General features: G+C 35.0%; 1 protein-coding gene across 1 annotated transcript in view; it reads left to right on the forward strand.

Annotated features, from left to right (window-relative positions):
- The window catches only part of LOC115877840 (regulating synaptic membrane exocytosis protein 1), a 284,757-nt gene that overhangs the window by 162,468 nt on the left and 102,748 nt on the right, over positions 1–19,541 (forward strand). The window contains exons 3-6 of the mRNA XM_030894165.1: positions 2,381–2,687; positions 4,668–4,890; positions 8,550–8,823; positions 9,551–9,716. Coding sequence (XP_030750025.1) covers positions 2,381–2,687; positions 4,668–4,890; positions 8,550–8,823; positions 9,551–9,716 — 970 coding nt within the window. The remainder of the gene's footprint in view (positions 1–2,380; positions 2,688–4,667; positions 4,891–8,549; positions 8,824–9,550; positions 9,717–19,541) is intronic.

Consider the following 19,541-nt stretch of genomic DNA (forward strand, 5'->3'; position numbering starts at 1 on the left):
AGATATTTTTGATTAGCTCGTTTACGAGTTATCGCCGATTTCTTTTTAAATATTTCTCCTTTCTTATGGCCCTGTATTTATTTATGAGCACCAGTCAAGGTAAAAGATAAGTGTCAAATGAAGTTGTCATTTCAGAAATTTACCTATTTAGTGCTTTATTATTAATGAAAACTCATTCCTACATCGGAAATCTTAAAGATGAATATGAATTAAAGTAAAATAAAGTAATCAATTACAACGTTAATTATAGTATTATTACAATATTTAATAACTTATTAATTTAGGTACTATTAAATTATTAGAACTTTAGGATTTAAGAAGATGTTCAAATATTCGTCCATCGACTGCTAGACAATAACCCAGGCTATCATAAAATTCTCTTCTTACATTCGCTAGCTGGTAAACTGAAATTCTATTGCATTCGACAGAAATAGCATTTTTAACTCGTCTAGATTTGGGTATTTTTTATCCTTGTATATCCTGTTTTTTAAATGGCCCCAGAGAAAGAAATCATTTGGCGAAATATCATGAGACCTTGCTGGCCAATTTACTGTATGATTTAGGCCAATAACGTTTCCGTTAAAACTATTGTCTAAATATTCCCGAACAGCCAGGGTACTATGTGCCGGGCAGCCATCCATTTGGTACCAAACTTCCTGATTTTTCCTAGCGGCATCATATAAAGCAGGTAAAATATGATTTTCGAGTAGTTCCAAATAATATTCTGCATTTAAATTTCGCGTAAGAAATAATGGCCCGATAATATTGTGTCCGAATATCGCTGCCCAAACATTTACTTTCTGTGGATATTGCGTCCTTGTTTCGACAAACCTGTGTTGGTTTTCTTTGACCCAATATCGATAATTTTGAACATTGGGTTCATTATTTAAGGTAAACGTGTATTCGTCAGTGAAACATATGTTTTTTAAAAATTCCCTATCCGTGTTTGCTCTTTCCATCATATCAAAACAAAACGCGCCGTATTTCGTCCCCATCTCGTAGCTCTTGGTGCTTTTCATATTTGAAGGTATAGTATTTATGTCGTTTCAAAATTCGAAACGCTGTAGTGTGATCTATTCCTATTTCATCCTCAAGTTTCCTTCTGCTGATCTTTCCATCGTTCTCTTCCACGCACAATAAAACTTCCAAGTCGGTATCATTTCTTGCATCTTCTCTTTGTTCCTGCCTTGCTTCACATCTGCAGTTATTTATTAAGGTACCTTTGGTCTCAAATCTCTGGATATTCCTTGCGATTGTAGATTTTCCAGGTATCGGTCTATTCGGATACAGAGCAGCAAACATGTCCAACACTAACTATTTCCTTGATAATACCATTTAATCATCAATACTTTTTCTTCGGTAGTGTAATTCACGGCATTTTCGATGTAGGTATGAGTTTTTAATAATAATAATAAAGCACTAGATAGATAAATGTCTGAAATGACAACTTCATTTGACAGTTATCTTTTACCTTGACTGGTGCTCATAAGTAAATACAGGGCCATAAGAAAGGAGAAATATTTAAAAAGAAATCGGCGATAACTCCTAAACGGGCTGATCAATAATATCTAATGTTATTCTTTTGAATGTGGGTTTTAGCGCTCTTCAATAAACCTAAATAGAATTATTCTCTAAAATAATTAGGGAAGCCAATAGTTGACCCCATTAAAATTTACATGGGATTTCCTATGTCCCGCTCGACGATGCAACACCCGGTATAGCATCTGCACCTTTTAGCTCAAAAAGTGTGACATTTTTATATTCTAATGCCGGGTCCAGACCAAGCAGACAAAACAGTGACAAGACAGAAACATTTACGTTTTACGACAAAGTTGTGGCAAATCCAATACATTTCTGTGACATTTTTTTCTCATTTTTGTTTTGTTTCAAAATTCGAAAAGACTTTTCAATGTCCCGTCTCGAGTCGGTAAAGATCGAAGTGTGATCAAAATGTTTTGTTCGTATATTTTGCGACAAGTTGTCGGCGCAGTGTGGATGGCGTGTGCTTCCAACAATAGGAGACCAGTGAAATCACACATGGTTAATAAAACTCATTCGCAACAACTAAACTTTTGACTTTGTTGTACTTTTGTCCTTGCGGTGTGGACAATTTGTCTCAAGTTTGTTTTATCAGAATTCCCCATTTTTTGTCGCAAGTTTTGTCGTATATCTTGTATTTGTCTCAAAATCGTGTTTATTTTTTGTCGCCTTGGTCTGAACCCGGCGTAATGTTCTGAAACCTGAAAAAATTATAAAACTAGTTCAAAATCTCACAAATCTGAAAATTAAATATGGCGAATTCAAGCTAAAGACTTGAAAATGAAACTAACATAAAACTAAGTTATTTAATAAGCAACTAACCATTCTCTTTACGTTCTAGTAACCAAAATGGGCCCCAGACCTTCTCTTATACCCACCGATGCCACCACGGGAGCCGACCAGCAATCACCCCCCGCCGAAGACAAGCCCCCCGCCACCATTACAGCTCCTTCCACGGCCAAAACGGAGCCGGGGAAGCCCCCGAGCAGGGCGGGCGCGTGCAGGGTGTGCCTCAAGGCCTTCAAGCCGGACGACTTCAGCAGGACGTGCGCCACGTGCACGCAGCGCGTGTGCGAGGACTGCGCGAGCTACAGCAAGCTGGGCGAGGACGAGGATCCGGCCAATTGGACGTGCAGCGTGTGCAGAAGGTGAGTTAAGGTTGATTCTCACTATACCTTCCGTATCAGATACCTTCCGTTTCCTTTTCGTTTACATAAAATATTATATCATGTAAATGAATAGGACAATGTACACTATCCATTCCGTTTCCCTGCCGTTCCATATCCTTTTCTTCCATACATTTTTTTGACGGAAGGACTGAAGCCAAAAAATATTTTAATACCGATAATAAATAAATTGTAATATTCTTTACTGCGTATCGGAAACAGCGTTGTCAAGTTCTTACATTTGTACCAGCTCTGTGAACATTTTGCTGATATTTATTTATCCTTCCACCCCTTAATAATTAAATCTAGTACATTTTTCAAAAGATACAAATTTTTGACCGTTGTACGCGACCGTTGGCGCTGCTATAGCGGTTGCTAAGAACAACCGCCAAACAATAACAGAAATAATTTTCTCTTGTCAAAGTCAGAATCTTCAAAAATTATAAAATCTTTCAAAATTTAAACCGCCCTCATTGACAAAATACCGAAAAGTGTTTAAAGCGTCCATTCTCAAAGTAATTATTGCTATATTGTGAGTTTAATTTAAATTTTATTTACTCAAACCCGTGATAATTGTGAAAAAGTGGTATTATAAACTAAAATACTGTCGCTATGGGTTGTGTGCTAGGGTCGCTATACCAGGTTCTCTCTCTTAATCAAAACAACCATTGGATAAAATATGCATTTATTTAATATAAGGTTTACAGTGTATAACAATTTTGGGGAATGCCAAGACTTAACGGTTTACTTAAAGAAGTACTTACAGGAACATCTTCATTCTGCGCTGTCTGCAACTAACCGACTAATAACGCGAATTACTGACCGTAATAATGCGACTCACATCGACGGACTGACTTCTCGACTCTCTTCAGCATACATTTTTATATTTTCTATCCCTCGTGGTCATCGCCGGTTACGTCGTTCAATCTGTTTTCATCTAATTACATTCACCCGGCTATGACCATGAGGAAATCGAACTTTGGTAGCCTGCGTTTGATTATCGACCCGAGATGCACCAGTCTTGCTACGCTCTTCAAAGCCTCTCTCAATAAATGTAGTCAACGCAAGCACTTGATCCTCGCAGTTACGACCAGGTCGGAATCCGGCCTGTTCTATTGGTAGGGCCTCTAATATTATTGGACATATTCGATTGTAAATTAGACGTTCTAAAAGTTTGTAAGAAACACTTAGCAAGGCAACTGGTCTATAGCTTTCGGCCAAGTCAGCAGGCTTACCTGGCTTAAGAATGGAAATAATTTTCGATCTCTTGAATTCCTTTGTCAACTGCTCGGATTGAATAATATTTGTATAGAATCTTGATAGCCCGCGTTTTGTATTTATTCCACAATGTGTAAGGAATTCAGGATGTATATTGTCGAAACCAGGTGACTTGCCATTGTTCATGAGCTGTAAGGCCCTTGTAACTTCATCAACGGTGAATTTGCCAGAGAATTGTTCCTGTGTAGTAGATGATTTTTTAGAGCTTTAAATTCCTTCTTAATTGTGATTGATGTTGTTTGTCCTTTTTAGCTCTAGACAAATTAGCTACGTGGTTGGCTATTTGGTCAGCTGTAATGTTGGACGGGTTTCTAGCATTATGGGACTCAGCTCCCAACTTTGTACGCAGACTCCATGCCTTTCTGCTTGAGTGTCTAAAGTTTAAATTTGCAGTGTTTTCATTCCATTTCTCCCTTCTTGCTTCGTCAAGGTTCTGTAAAAGAGTATCCGCAACATCCGATCTGCTATTTTCCACATAATCTTCATATAGAAGCTGATTGGCATCACTGGGTTGCGTTTTATTTAGCAAAATGCTGATTTTATTTTAATTTCTCTTTGAATTTTGTTGGTATCCGGAATAAAGAGGTAATAATATCAAATTTTCCTGTTGATAGGAAACGCCGAATTACTGGAGTGTCCGAAATAGAGAAGTCCTACTGTATTTTGACTATTGCTTTTTTACAGAAAAATGCAATCGCGAGCTGCCGTCATACCCCAAGACTCCAACGAAAGCCTGCTCGAAATACCCCTACAGGAGCTGCAGCGGAGGCACTCCGAGGCAAGACTGGGATCCTCCGGAGGCGGCTTGGGCGTGGGGGGAGGGCCGGGAGGCCTGGCCCCACCTCGCAGTCCCGAGCTCCGACGTCACTCTGACGTATCGCCTGCATCTCTTAAGGAATTGGAAAAGGTAACTTGATAACCGTACAACGTCTTTCTTGGCTGTTAATATCTTATCGTTTGTTTATACTGACAGATAGATCATTAAAAAAATATCACCATATCAAATTTCCTAATTCAGATTTTAACAATAACCTTTATAAGGGTGTACAGGGTCCGGCAATAGTGCGTCGGGCATCTGTAGTAGCTCCGAGAATAAAAAACTTGAGAATTTTGTTTAATTGTTAACGTAAAGTATACAGGGTGGCGCACCTCATTCGCCTCGGTTGATTATACGAAAACGGAAAGATGTAGAAACAAAATATTTTATGGGTATATGTGTGGAGATAATGTGCACAATTTAAAATTATTTTCAAATATACAGGGTGTTTCAGAACTAAGATCCATACCAAAGTTATATTTTTTCTTATGGAACACCCGGTATTTTATTTCATTTTTGGATTCTTGGACCCAAAAAAAGGTATTTATTATAAGGGTTAAATATGTTTAAAATCTTTAGCATGCTACAATAGAATAGACTATTAACACCCTGTACATTACTTTTCAGAATTAATTCTTATGCTGAGTTTAAAGGTAGAGAAATAAACTTTACTGAAAAATGGTATTGGTTCCTTAAATTTATACAGGGCTATCAAAACTTGCTGATCTATTTTGAGGATATATTTTATATAAAAATTTTGTTATTTCAAACGCAACACCCTGTATTTTTTTAAATAAATCGAAGCAGATTCAAATGCTCTTTCTAACTATATTAGGGTTTCCTATACCTATCTAGCTCAGATTTTGAATAAAAAGCGATTTTTAAATAAAATTGCAATCAAGATGGCTGGTGTCGCAATGGCAATTTTCTAGTGACAGTTAGTAACTATTTTCAAAGTCGACATTAGTTTATGGACATTATTATTTATAATTTATAACAGTTTACTTAAATTTTTCCACAATAGTTTAATAATTTCACTTCATTACTTCATTACTTCATCAAGAAAAAGAAAGCAGTATCTGCTGGCGGAACGAATAGATATGTTACTAGTGATATTATTTTGTGAGGAAAATTGCTTCTTGGCCTCAAGGGCTTACGCTCAAAGATATCCAAATAGGAATCTTCCTGATAAGCGTTTCTTTGAAAAACTTCTTGTCCTATTTCGCAAAGTTGGTAGTATGGTTTATAAAAAACCTATTAGGCAGAAACATATCGTTGGAAGTGAAGAAAATGAATCTGCCGTAATTGGCTCTTTTATAGAAAATCCATATATCTACAAGTCATCGTAAAATAATTCAAAGAACTACTTCTTCGTTTTTCTTGATAGAATAATAAACACATAGTATTTAATAAATATTATTTATTAAACTATTGTAGGTAAATTAAATAAAAGTAAACTGGTATAAATTTAAATAAGTCCATAAACTAATTTCGATTTTGAAAATAGCTACTAACTGTCACTAGAAACATGCCATGACAACACTAGCCATCTTCATTACAATTTTATTGAAAAATCGCTTTTTATTCAAAATCTGAACCAGATAGGTATAGGAAACCCTAATATAGTTTGAAAGAACATTTAAATTTGCTTCGAATTATTTAAAAAAATACACAGTGTTGCATTTGAAATAACGAAGTTTTTATGTAAAATAAATATTTAAAATAGACCAGCAATTTTTGATACCCCTGTATACATTTGGAAGGAATAACATTTTTCTGTAAAGTTTATTTCTCTACCTTTAAACTCAGCATACGAATTAATTCTGAAAAGTAATGTACAGGGTGTTAATAGTCTATTCTATTGTAGCATGCAAATTTAAATATCTCAAAAACCAAAAATTGTAAACATATGTAACTCTTATAATAAATATCTTTTTTTGGGCCCAAGAATCCAAAAATAAAATAAAATACTGGGTGTTCCATAAAAAAAATATAACTTTGGTATGGATCTTAGTTCCGAAACACCCTGTACATTTAAAAATAATTTTAAATTGTGCACATTACCTCCCCACATATACCCATAAAATATTTTGTTTCTACATCTTTCCGTTTTCGTATAATCAACCGAGGCGAATGAGGTGCGCAACCCTGTATACAAGGATGTATTTCAGGAAAATTCCTGAAAACCTACCTTAAAAAAATATTAAAAATACAAGAACTTCCTTGAAGTCAATATATTCTGTTTTATATTAGGTATTTTCTTTATATGATCTCTATACTTACTTTGCTATAAATATCGTAATCTTAAATCTTACAGGGTATTCAAAATTCTACGCCTAACTTTCTAAAACAAAATAAATTTTCTTTGTTTTTTTTTATATGGAACAGCCTGTATTTTATTTTTTTATTAAACAGAGAGTTAAAAAATTAACATTTTTTGTATTTAAAGTACTTGAAAAGTGTTAATGGTTTCGCAGATACACACAGTATTATTTCATATGGCTCTTTCAACGGTAAAATACGAGAGAAAAATTATTGGGTGGCTTTGATAAAACTTTACTGTGGAAAATGCCATATGATATAAAACCGCGAATATCTGAGAAACAGTTAAACATTTTGCAATACTCTAAATATAAAAAATATTCATTTTTTAACTCTCTATCTCTTGAAAAATTAATATACATGGTGTTCCATTTAAAAATACTTTAAAAATACGAAGAAAAATTATTTTATATTTTAGAAAGTTTGGCGTAGAATTTTAAACATCCTGTATGGTTTAGGATTACCATATTTATAGCAAAGTAAGTACAGACCATATAAAGAAAATACCTACTATAGTTTTGATTTCAGGATTTCTTGTATTTTTAATATTTTTTTTAAGAAAACAGCTTCATTAACTGAACTATGCAGCCTCAATGACAGTATGAACGGACGTATAGCAGCCAAGAGAGACAATAAAAAGTATTAGGGTATTTTTTACAATTTTTTTTTCTGTTTGCGTACTTGAGTATTACAGATGTTTTCTTTAATATCGTTAATTCTGTTATTATTATTAATGTTTTTTTTTTAAAACCAGGACTGTATCGTTAGTCTTTAACGTTTTTTTCTTTAATTTAGTATAAAGTATCCAATGCAGCGTAATATGACGTTACGACAATGTCACCAAAACCATCTTGTCATATTAAAATATTACATCAAAAAGTAATGATAATTGAAAAAATTGCAAATTGATCGTGATCAGTTCATTTCGCTCTTAAAAATTAACCAAAGCATGTATTGACATGAATCAAAAATCAAAATGCTCAGGAGTCATAGTTCTGACCATGAAATTATATTTTAGAAAAACTTACATACGAAATTATTGCACAGGGTGTTTTAAAGTTAGGGTAAACAAACAACCCCCCGATTAACCTTGTATAATATATGCCAAATACTATAGTTTATAAAAAGCTTAGTTTACGAATTAAAGTTGATATAATTATATACAGTTTGCTAAAAAATTCATGAAAATAGGGTTAAAAATAACAAAAATACAACACTTTAAATATGACTAAAAATTTCTCCGTTGCGTTTTTTTTGCATCTGAGTGTATCTATATTTTTTGTAAAATTTCTTATATTTTTATTTTTTCATTGTATAGTATTTTCGAAGTCAATTGAATATACTAGGACTCTGGCGTTTGTCCAGATGATTCTGACAAAAACAGTGCTAAAATTTTATTTCCCTAATTTTTTTCACTCTTTTTCCAGCTGAAAGGCAGCGGCGCCAAAACCCCAGACTCGGACTGGGCCCGCGGCGGCGGCCGCTCCAGGGCCGGCTCCAGGGCCAACAGCCCCCCGCGAACCACCGAACTGCCGCCCCGGTCGCGGAGGGCATCGCGGGTCGCCCGCCAGCACAGCTACGACGACGAGGTCAAGGCCGGCCTGTTGCCCGGCGCGTCGCCAGGGGGCGGCGGAGGGGAAGTGGGTCTGGGCCTACCCGCTCCCATGCCCAGGAGAGCTTCGGCCTACGACGTGTTCTCTGGTAAGTTGTGAATCGGGTAATTATGGTTAAAGGGTAGGTATAGTCGGATTAATAGGAGAAATCTGCCCCAGCGACTTTTTTGACTCGCACTCAGGTGATCGATTTGGTGTCGAATCAAAATAATTCACCTAATTTTTTAGCTCTTTAACTCAAACGGTTTTCGAATTTTTCAAAAAAACCTGTTTTTTCAATTTTATTTTTATTTTTATAGTAAAATTCAAAATTAATTAACGATGATTTTTTTTTCTAATTTTTAGAAGTCGAAGGCATGAAAAAATAATAAGGACATGATTCTTAAACGAAAAGCCGATTTTTAGCGGAGGAAAGAAAATTAAAATCTTAATTTTTTTAACCTTTGTGAAATATGTCACTCACTAAAAATCATAACCTAACCTAAATATTTTAAAAGAAAATTTGGAATTTTTTTTACTTTTTAGTTAAAAAATATAATTTCTTGATAATATGGCAACATAGGTATTAGATTAAATTTACAAGAAAGAAAATCCAGAAAAGATCCAGTGGTTCTCAAAATTTTAGCAAAAAATCATTTTTTTGGATATTTTCAAAGTAAAATAACTCCGTTATTTTGGACTTATTTGAAAAACGATGAAGAAAAAATATGTTTCTTTTATCGAGATATCTACCACCCCTTAAAATACTTGCACTTATTTCTGGGACACCCTGTATAATAAATTGACGTAGACTTAGTGTATCTCTCTTTGTGTAGTACCAGGCCTGAGTACGGTGACGCAGCCTACAAACATGGGACGCAGGGCCTCGTTCAGGGCTCCGGCCCCTGAACCTTCGAGTCCCCCCAGTCCGGATATGCCCCCCACTCTTACTCTAGTCATGCCCGAAGATGACAGACGCACCAGACGAAGAGGATCGCATTTGTAAGTTGATATTTATTTGACATTTTTTTTTCTGATTATATGAAGACTAGCGTGTACCCGCGACTTCGTTCGCGTCAAATTAATAATTTGTGATGGTGATGATAAAGCAAAGCAAGAATTTCCATTAACATACAAACTGGATAAAATTTTCTCACGTCAAGCAGTTTTTTTTACGTCAAGCAGTTTAAGCAGAATCATAGTTAATCAATTACCCAACTTTTGGAACACCCTGTATGATTTTTTAAAAAAATTTCGAGGTATGTAAAAAACAAAATAAATTATGCGTGTCCCAGCGTTTTCCCGAAAGACTAACCGTTTTTTAAATAACAAATATTGTAATATTTGAGGGGCGTTTTCACCCTCTTGGAATTTGAGATTCGAGAAAACCCTCCTTATCGAACCTCTACACCCCACAGTCAATCCGTTTGACAAAAATCAGGTTTAAACGTCAAGCAGTTTAAGCAGAATCCTAATTACTCAATAGTCATATTTCATAAAACACACTGTATAAATTTTTAAAAAATCTTAAAATATGTAAAACAACAAAATAAAATGTACGTGTTTAAGAGTTTTTCCGAAAAACTCACCGGTTTTTAAATAAAAAATATTCTAATATTTGAGGGGTGGTGTCACCCCTTAAAATTCAAGTTTTGAAAAATTATTTTTTTTTTGTTCACGATTTCTCGGTAGGTTTGGTTTCTTGACCAGAACTGCTCTAGTTCAGGGTCTTCTAAATATTAAGCACTTTTCGGACAATTCTCACTGTTCCCAATATGGCTGCTTTTAAGCACTCGTTGGTAAGCTTTGGGTTTAATTTCAATAATTCCGTGTTCCTTGTAAAATCTTTATGAATAAGTCCATTGGCAGAGATTACAAAAGGTAAAACCATGGCTTTATTGAGCTGGTATACTCTTTTTAATCCATATGCAAGATCTTGATACTTCTGTATTTTTTCTGTTGCAGTTTTTTGAAGATGCTGGTCTAATGGTACGGCTATATTAGTTATGAAGCATTCTTTCTTGTATTTGTTTATCCAGAGTATATCGGGTTTATTATGTAATACTGTTTTATCTGTTAAAATAAGTGTCTCCCAATATAGTTTATGGCTGCTATTTTCCATTACAGGTTCTGGGGTGTAATTAAAATACTTCGTCTGCACAGACTGTAAACCAAGAATTAGTGACAGTTCTAAATGGATTATTTTTGCTATGTTATTATGCCTTTCTGTATAACTAGTTGGTGCTAACCTGGGACAACCTGAACTTATGTGTTGTATGGATTCTGAAAATTGGTTACACATTCTACATCTGTCCGTTATGTTTTCTTTCAGAACAAACTTCCTGTGTGATCTTGTAGCTATCACCTGATCCTGAATAGCGCATATAAACCCTTCAGTTTCGCCGGTAAGTGGAATTTCCGTTAGATATTTTACTGATTTACTTTTGTCTACACAATCTGCATCCAATTCAGTAAAGTATTTTCCGTGTAGCGCCTTGCCCTTAATTCCTGCACACTGCATATCAGTGATTTCATTTCTAGCTAGGTTTAAGACTGAATATCAGCGGTTCTTATTGCTCGATGTAAAGTGGTTTCTTTGTTGTTAAAATATTTTCGTAAACTGCTTACTTGTTATGTTAACTGCTTACTTACTGCAAATATCCTCTAGGTTTGAAAGTCCCCTGCCCCCATTTGTTCGAGGTAAGTATAATCTTGCAGTGGATGCAATAGGATGATGCATTCGGTTCTTCGTTAATATTTTGCGAGTAGCTCTATCCATTTCCTTCAATTCGGTATCGCTCCACTTCAGCACACCGTATGTGTAGGTAATTAAAGGTACTGCCCAGCTATTAATTGCTATAATTTTTTCTTTTCCAGGTAAGTATGTTCGGACAACTGTTTTCACACGTTTTAAATATTTTTCTTTAGTAATATCTCTCATTGTCCTGTCTATAATTTGGCCGGTCTGCAACATGCCTAGATATTTGTAAGCTGGTTCTTTGAGAGTGTTGATTTCTACTTCGGTCATTACCTTTATATTCGGTGTGTCTTTTAATTTCCCTTTTTTGTAATGAGCTGCAGCACATTTGTTCAGTCCAAATTCCATTTTGATTTTCTCGCTAAATCTACTGACTAATTCAAGCATGCTTTGTAACTGATGTTCGTTACTAGCGTAGTTTTAGGTCGTCCATGTACATCAAGTGTGACATCCGGTAGTTCGTTTGGCTATTAATTTTATACCCATATGTACTGTTCTTAAGCATAATATTGAGTGGGTTCATCGCTAGACAAAACCATATTGGGCTTAGGCTGTCCCCCTGGTATATACCTCGTCTTATTTTTATTTCAGTTGTTTCATAGCTTTCAGTTTGATGTTTTACTATTAGTTTGGTACTCCACTTTGTCATAGCTATTTTTAGCAGTTTGATGAGTTGTTGATCAACTTTGTATAGTTTCAGAACCTCGAGAAGCCAAGAATGCGCCATTAGAGAGGCAGGTAATGGGTCTGTAATCTTCAGGGTCTTTCGAGTTTGCTTTCTTTGGTAACATAAACGTGGTTCCTTTACACAATTCATTGGGTAGTGATTCTGGTTCTACCATTATTTCTTTAAAAATTGTTGCCAATATACTGTGAGTAGCATTGATGTGTTTGAGCCAGAAATTTTGAATACCATCAGGTCCGGGGGATTTCCAATTCGGTGCATTTTTGATTGCATTTTTGACATCTTTAACGGTAACAGATATTTCTTTCATAGGTATTATTTCGTTTAAAAAGCTCTTTTCTGCCTCTAGCTAGCAGTCAGGTTCGTGTGTGACTTCCCGGCCCCACAACTCGTTCCAGAATGCATGCATTGCTTCTTTATTAGGTGGGCAATGAGATTGAATGGTTTCTTTGTCTAGAGTGCTGTAAAATGTATGCTGATTGTTTTGGAAGAGCTTCAGTTGGTGTTTCCTTTTGTTGTTTTCATTGTATCTTCTGACCCTGGCTCCAAGTACTGCAACTTTTTGTTTTAATAGGTCAATATACTGTCTTAATTCTGATTTGTTATTTTTATTAATGGGAGGATATTAATTTCAGAGAGAATTTTTTCAGCTTTCTTTTTGACGCTATTGGTGGGTCTGCTGGTCCCGGGAGGGCTGCTGTAACAAGTGAGTATACCTATCTTTCTTCGTATAGAATTTATATTCCTTTCCAGTCTCTCTCGCCATGGTGGTAGTTTTGCGTCCGGTCTTCTAGGTGTGCCTCTGTGATCTGTATACCTGCTAATTAACTTTTTTCCACTAATTTCTGTTACTGTTGCTGCTGCTACATATATTAATTCATATAATACTTGTAGGGTATTACACTCTGCCTTATAGGTTCTTATTAAGGCGTTTGATATTTTTATTAGCTCTTTTACTTTCTTTGACGTTTGTATTTTGGGAATTAAAATTATATTATTTATTTATTATTCCTTTATTATTTTATTATTATTCCCTTCTTATCGAACCTCTACACCCTAAAGTCAATCCGTTTTCCAAAAATCAGCTTATTACGTCAAGCGCTTTAAGCAGGATCGTGATTAATCAATGACCAGATTTTTCGAAACACCCTGTATACATTTTTAAAAAATGTTAAAATATGTAAAAAAATAAAATAAAATATACGTGTTAAGCGTTTTTTCGGAAACTTGACCGTTTTTTAAATAAAAAATATTGTAATATTTTAGGGGTGATTTCACCCTCTTGGAACTGGAATTTCGAAAAATCCCTTCTTATCGAACCTCTACACCCTAGAATCAACCTGTATGCCAAAATCGAGCTTCTTACGTTGTGTGGTTTGAGCAGGATCGTGATTAATCAGTGAGTCAGTCACTTAAGGATTTTATATATTAGTATAGATTTTAGGTACGCTCGCTATTTAAATCCGGGTATTTGTATATACCGGTTGTTTACGATATTCTCCGATGGTGGCAGCGCCGGCGGAGAATACACCAAGCTTATAAAGCAATGTAGTTCTCGGGAAAACTTTCTATGTTTATTAAACCTTAAAAACACGTACGAACATTCTGTTTTATAAAGTAAAAATATGTATTTATATTAAAAACAGAAAAATATTATTTCTCAGAGCTTTTCTTTGTAGGTCGGTACATTCATTTTAGAAATAACTCTTCCTGCATAATTTTACCTTTACAAAATAAGCCGGAGCAGTAATAATTTATGTTAAAAGCTCTGCATACAAGGTCAAGGGCTATTATTGTGAATTATTGAGAAGAGAACGGTTGCTTCAAAGCGAGAGATGCTCTGGGAATACGGACATTTGTAATTTATACGATTTTGTGTTAAATATATACAGGAGACAGAAATTATTGGTAGGAATATCGAAATATACGTGCAGTGGTTTTTAGGAACAATACAGAAATTAATAATATATTTGAGAAAAATCTTGATAAGTGATATTTTTTTCTAAAAGAAAGGGATTTGTAATTAAAAAAAATGTGTGTGCACTATGTGCGCATATAGTACAGCTTTGTAGTAAAACTTCTTACTTCCGTGTCTCCATCAGTGCGTCTGAGGACTTCATTCGGGTACCTCTATCCAGATGCCGAGTTTTGTTCCAGTCGACCCATAATTAAGAAAAATCTTTATTTCTTAATCTTTTTTTTTCTATTGTACTTTAAATCAAATTAAAACTTGATCCAAAAAGTTATACAGGGCGAGATTAATATTAAACATTGGTCACCTTTGAAAGTATGTTACTCTTTTATTTTAAATGGAACACCCAGTATATTATTCTGATATTCAATGGAGAATTCATGTCTCTTCAAAATACTATTAAGTTTGCCTACCTCTCAGACAAAGATTTTCCTAGATATTTGATCTGAGTAGATATTTATTATTTGATAAAAATCTCTCTGATCGGCTGTGATATCTCTGACGTTATTTCAACACAGCTGTCTAATTAGTCCAATTTTAACAACTAGTTATCATTTTGTGTTAGCTAAAAAAGTCTCAGAAATTTGTCGAATATGCAAACTTATCCTACATTAGAGAGAATTGATATGATTCTATTAGTTGGTGAATGAACTGTGCATTCACCAATTAATAGAATACTTAAATGCTCCTGATTTTATCTAGTCTGGGTTTTTTATGGGGAGATGTTAAAGACAGTGTTTACAAAACTCGACTTTTATTACCATCTATTGTCAACAAAATCAGAGAAATTATTGTAGCTGCTTTTTGAGGTAGAACTCCACATATACCTTTTAAAATAAAAAGATCCTTCTGAAAAGATAATCATTTTATGCCGTTAACGGTAAAGGAAGCATTTTGAGCATTTGATTTCATCTAGCTAATTTTTGTCACATAATTATACGTTTATATCTAGTTTTAATTCTGTAATCTTTAAAATATGTTTTAAACGTGTATCTTTTTATTACCGTTGTGTATTTTACTCTACAATCTTTAATTTTTGTTAAATTAACCAAAGGTATATTACACAGCTACCCTAGATTTTTTCAAATAATAAAGATCTACTGACGCAAAATCATAAAAATTAAAATATCTAGGAAAATCTTTGTCTGAGGGGTAGGCAACCTTAATAATATTTTGAAGATATATAAATTCCACATTGAACACCGGAAAAATAGACTGGGTGTTCCATTTAAAATAAAAGAGTAACTTTATTTTAAAAGTGACTAATGTTCCATATTAATTATTGTTTGACCCTGTATAACTTTTCGGTTCAAATTTAGTTTAACATACAATGGTTAGTGTAATTAAACATCAGGTTTTACAAGATCAACTAAAATTTAGGTAGGTGTTATCGAAATTTAAAATTTACTCTTAATTTTCACAAAATGTGAAATATGTCATATTCCTTAGATTTTAGGCATATGCTTCTTTAATAAAACTCTTATTTTTTCATAGAATCCGAAAATTAATTAATATATAGTGTGTTCCATTAGAAAAAACTTTGATGTGTAACTTTTTTTTTGGGGGCACCCTGTATAGTTTTAAATATTTAAAAAAAATGCTTTCAGTTAACCTACATACTACATATGCTACCAAAATTTAATTTCGATATAAACTACAGTTCTCCTTGGAGCTTCCGCGGCGTACCTATAAGAGGCGCCACCCTGTACACCAAAATACCAAAATATCAGCTAGCCACGTTGTATTATCAGCACATGATTACAACTAAAATATGACTTACAAATTGAGGGTAGCAGATAAAAGTAGTAGGAACATAGAACTAGAAGGAAGTGGACCAGTACTCACATCTCAACTTAAATACACTGACAATTTTAACTGAACAGTCAGTTAAAACTACTCGTTCAGTTAAAACTGGGCCGAATAACCGAAGTGTATGGGCGGCTTAATATTAAATCGTGTTGGTGTGAAAAATCTTGGCTGTAATATCTCAAGAAATAAATGAAAGAAAAATAAAAAAGCAAGTAAATAAATAAGAAAAGGGCGTATTACAGCGACTTTGAAGAGTGGAAAGAAGAGGCCTCCGGAACAAGTTATGTCTGTTCTCGACGGAACAATTTTAATATTAAACTCTTCGCGGCGAATTCGAGATAAATTAGATTTTTCTCCTTTAGGACGGGTAGGAGCAGAGAGGCCTTTGTTGCTCCAGTCCGGACATGGTCTTTGAGCCAAAGACGCGCCTAATTGAGAAGGGAAATTCCTTCTTTTGTTGGAAAAGGCCAAAGGAATAGCAATTTACGCTAATGTCGCTATGGTGCAACAGTTCTTTCTTGTCTTTACATGTATATTGTAGTGATGGGTATTACGATGATTCTTTTTAGTGAATCAAATCATACGATTCAATTTCTCATATTGAATCGACTCCTACGATTGTTTTATTTACCTTTTTCAACGGATCACATGCACAATTTACGTTTCATAAAAACTAGAATCGTAACTGGCACTACCGGCGATAATTTTGTCGGACAATTACTTATTGGACCATTAAGACCAGAAATATACAGTTCTTTCATTTGTTTTTCAATACTTTATGACACTGGCATAATAATTGGATTGAGTATTTCCCTCATCGTGAAATGGACCGATCAGCTAATCTAATTTTTCGAATAAATTTTGTTTAGATAAGTGATTAAATCCTAAGACCAGTTTAACCGCGATTATTTTTTCGACTTCCTTTTGGGTTGTCTTTTTGTCGTTTATCACTAATTCTGAGAGATTTTTGCCACAGTTCATTTAAAAACATTGATTTACAACTCATATGTATGACTTAATAACGATTTTAATCGGTGAAAACCCCTTATTCGATATTATTTTGAACAAATAAGCATAGACAATAAGTGGAGAAAAATACGTCAGAATTTGATATGTTGACATGCAAAACGGTGCATTATTGGGATGCGTAACAGAAGCAGTTTGTAGCAGAAGCACAAACATTACTTCTATGCATTACTTACGAGACGTCATTTTGAAAAATGTTGTCCGAAAATGTTAAATTTTATAGTTAATAAACTATGCTGCTGGTCACGATTCAATTGAACGACCCGTATTGTAAGCAATGAATCAATTCTCGCAGCTCTTTGAAACAACGATCGCATTGTAATCCGATTCAATTCTCACGATTCTTTTTTACAGCTCATCGTTCAAATCTTATAGATCCGTACTGGCCACGATTCAATTGAACGGACCGTATTGTAAGTAATGAATCAATTCTCCCGACTCTTTGAACCAACGATCGCATTGTGATCCAATTCAATTCTCACGACTCTTTTTTACGGCTCATAGTTCAAATGTTACTGTTAATGTTGCTGGCCACGATTCGATTGAACGAACCATATTGCAAGCAATGAATCGAATCTCACGATTGATTTTTAATACTCGTTTAAGTGAACGACTCGTTCAATCTTTGCCCACCTCTAGTATATTTACGACGTTTTATAAAAAAAAATTCAGATGAAATTATCTCGAAAATATCTGTCGCAAAAAAAATAAAACCCAAGTAGCATTTTTAGATACAAAAACAGTTTCGTCACAAATTTTAGTACATATGTTTTGAAACATAAGTCGCTTTTTGTTTCGAAACATTTTACCAAAATATGGTTTTGCTACATCATTTCTCAAGAGTTTTTTTTTAAACTAACCGTCTGACTATATTGTAAGGATGGTGGGTATACATATATAATAGGTATCAAGGGAACAAACATCTACGCTAATTGAAACCACTAATTTATTCAACTAAATTTTAGCTTCTGAATGAAGCTTATAAACGAAAAATAATTATCCCTTCGTAGCTTCCCGACTAGTCCAGTCCCGCTCCGGATCGTTCCAGAAATGAACTCGTCCCGTTTCAGAGCGAGCACGTCCCGTCGATATTGGATTTCCATCCCTCCCTTCCTCCTCCTCATCGGGCAAAGCCTTCTTCGCCTCGCGAAGAGCGTGATCGCCTCCTCGCTGCCGCCTCCGGCCGATATAAATACCGGGCAGTCGGGCATTCGGCATGCATTCCTGTCCTCCATAAATAAGAGACGTTGAGGACTCTGGCCTGGATCGGTTTCTGCCCGGTCGGTCTGAATACTACTGGAAAATCTACTTTTAAATACCGACGGTTTCAGTTCATTTAATCTAGGAGTAAAATAAAGGGAGCCACAGACAGTTCATACCAAATAAACTTTATCGCGTGATTAAGATTGACCGTTAAATATTTTCGGACCTTTATATATTTTCTTTTAATCAAAATATTTTAAGAATCAAAAATAAATTAATTAAAAATAAACTAATCAAAACGAATCGAATTAGGGATCACCATCATTTCCATGATCCTATAATGATGTCGTCAGCATAAATTTCCCTGTCATGGTACCTTCACAGACATACAATTCCGTTCGGCATCCGTAAAAAATTCCACCCCATTACACCTCTAACTCCAAAGGGATATCCTTCTTGAACACATCGGTCGTTAAGTCTTGTATTTCTTAGTCTCCACACACGAACTGTACGTCTGTCAGTACGAAGACAAAAGCGGCTTTCATCGCTGAACATCGCAGTATGCCACTCAGTTAGCTCTTTCATTACACCAGAGCAAACGTTGAGCTTTATGACCTCAACCTGACACTCGCGGTCAACGGAGGGCGTCTTATAGGCCTATAGCAATGTAAACCTGCTTTTTTTGATCGATTTAAGACCATCTGAAGGGTAATACGTACTCTTCTGGCAGCCTAAAGGTCCTGGCTGAGTAACGTGTAGTTTCTTGCAGGATCCATCCTAGCTCCTCTCAGTAAGCTTCTTCTTCTCCCTAGCATTTGTCGACCTTCGTCGACCCTTCCTATGCCTCTCCTACAGCGCTACAGTCTCATTAAATCGGTTTTTAAGTCTAGAAATTACACTTTAGGTGACTTTAAATCAATCAGCCACATCGACCTGTCGCGCACCGCCAAGAACCAATCCAATGGCTTGATTTGCTTCCTCTATTGTTAAATGACGTCTGTTCATATTATCGATGACAGAATAACCACAATATCGCAAACCGCCGCTTGGCAACCAGTGTCGTATTTCCCATTACGCACAATACGCCCAGGCGTAAAGCGGCAAAATTTTAGGGGCGGCAAATTTTCAGAAAAAAAATACTATAAATTGCGGCAAGTTGTCAAAAAATAATAAAAAACTGCAACGAAGGCCAGCAGAATTATTTAAAAAGATTATCGAATGCTAATCCGAATCCGAACTAATTAAATAGATATTTTTGGTGTAGTCAAGATAAGCTGAAGTTTTAAATCATATTATGTCCGAAATCAAAAAGTCAAAATACTACTCAATTATAATTGACTCGACACCAAGTTCGTTGATCAGGTCCCAAAAACG

This window comes from Sitophilus oryzae, unplaced genomic scaffold, assembly GCF_002938485.1.
Source record: "Sitophilus oryzae breed Bouriz unplaced genomic scaffold, Soryzae_2.0 scaffold_1499_pilon_pilon, whole genome shotgun sequence".
Classification (NCBI taxonomy): Eukaryota; Metazoa; Arthropoda; class Insecta; order Coleoptera; family Curculionidae; genus Sitophilus; species Sitophilus oryzae.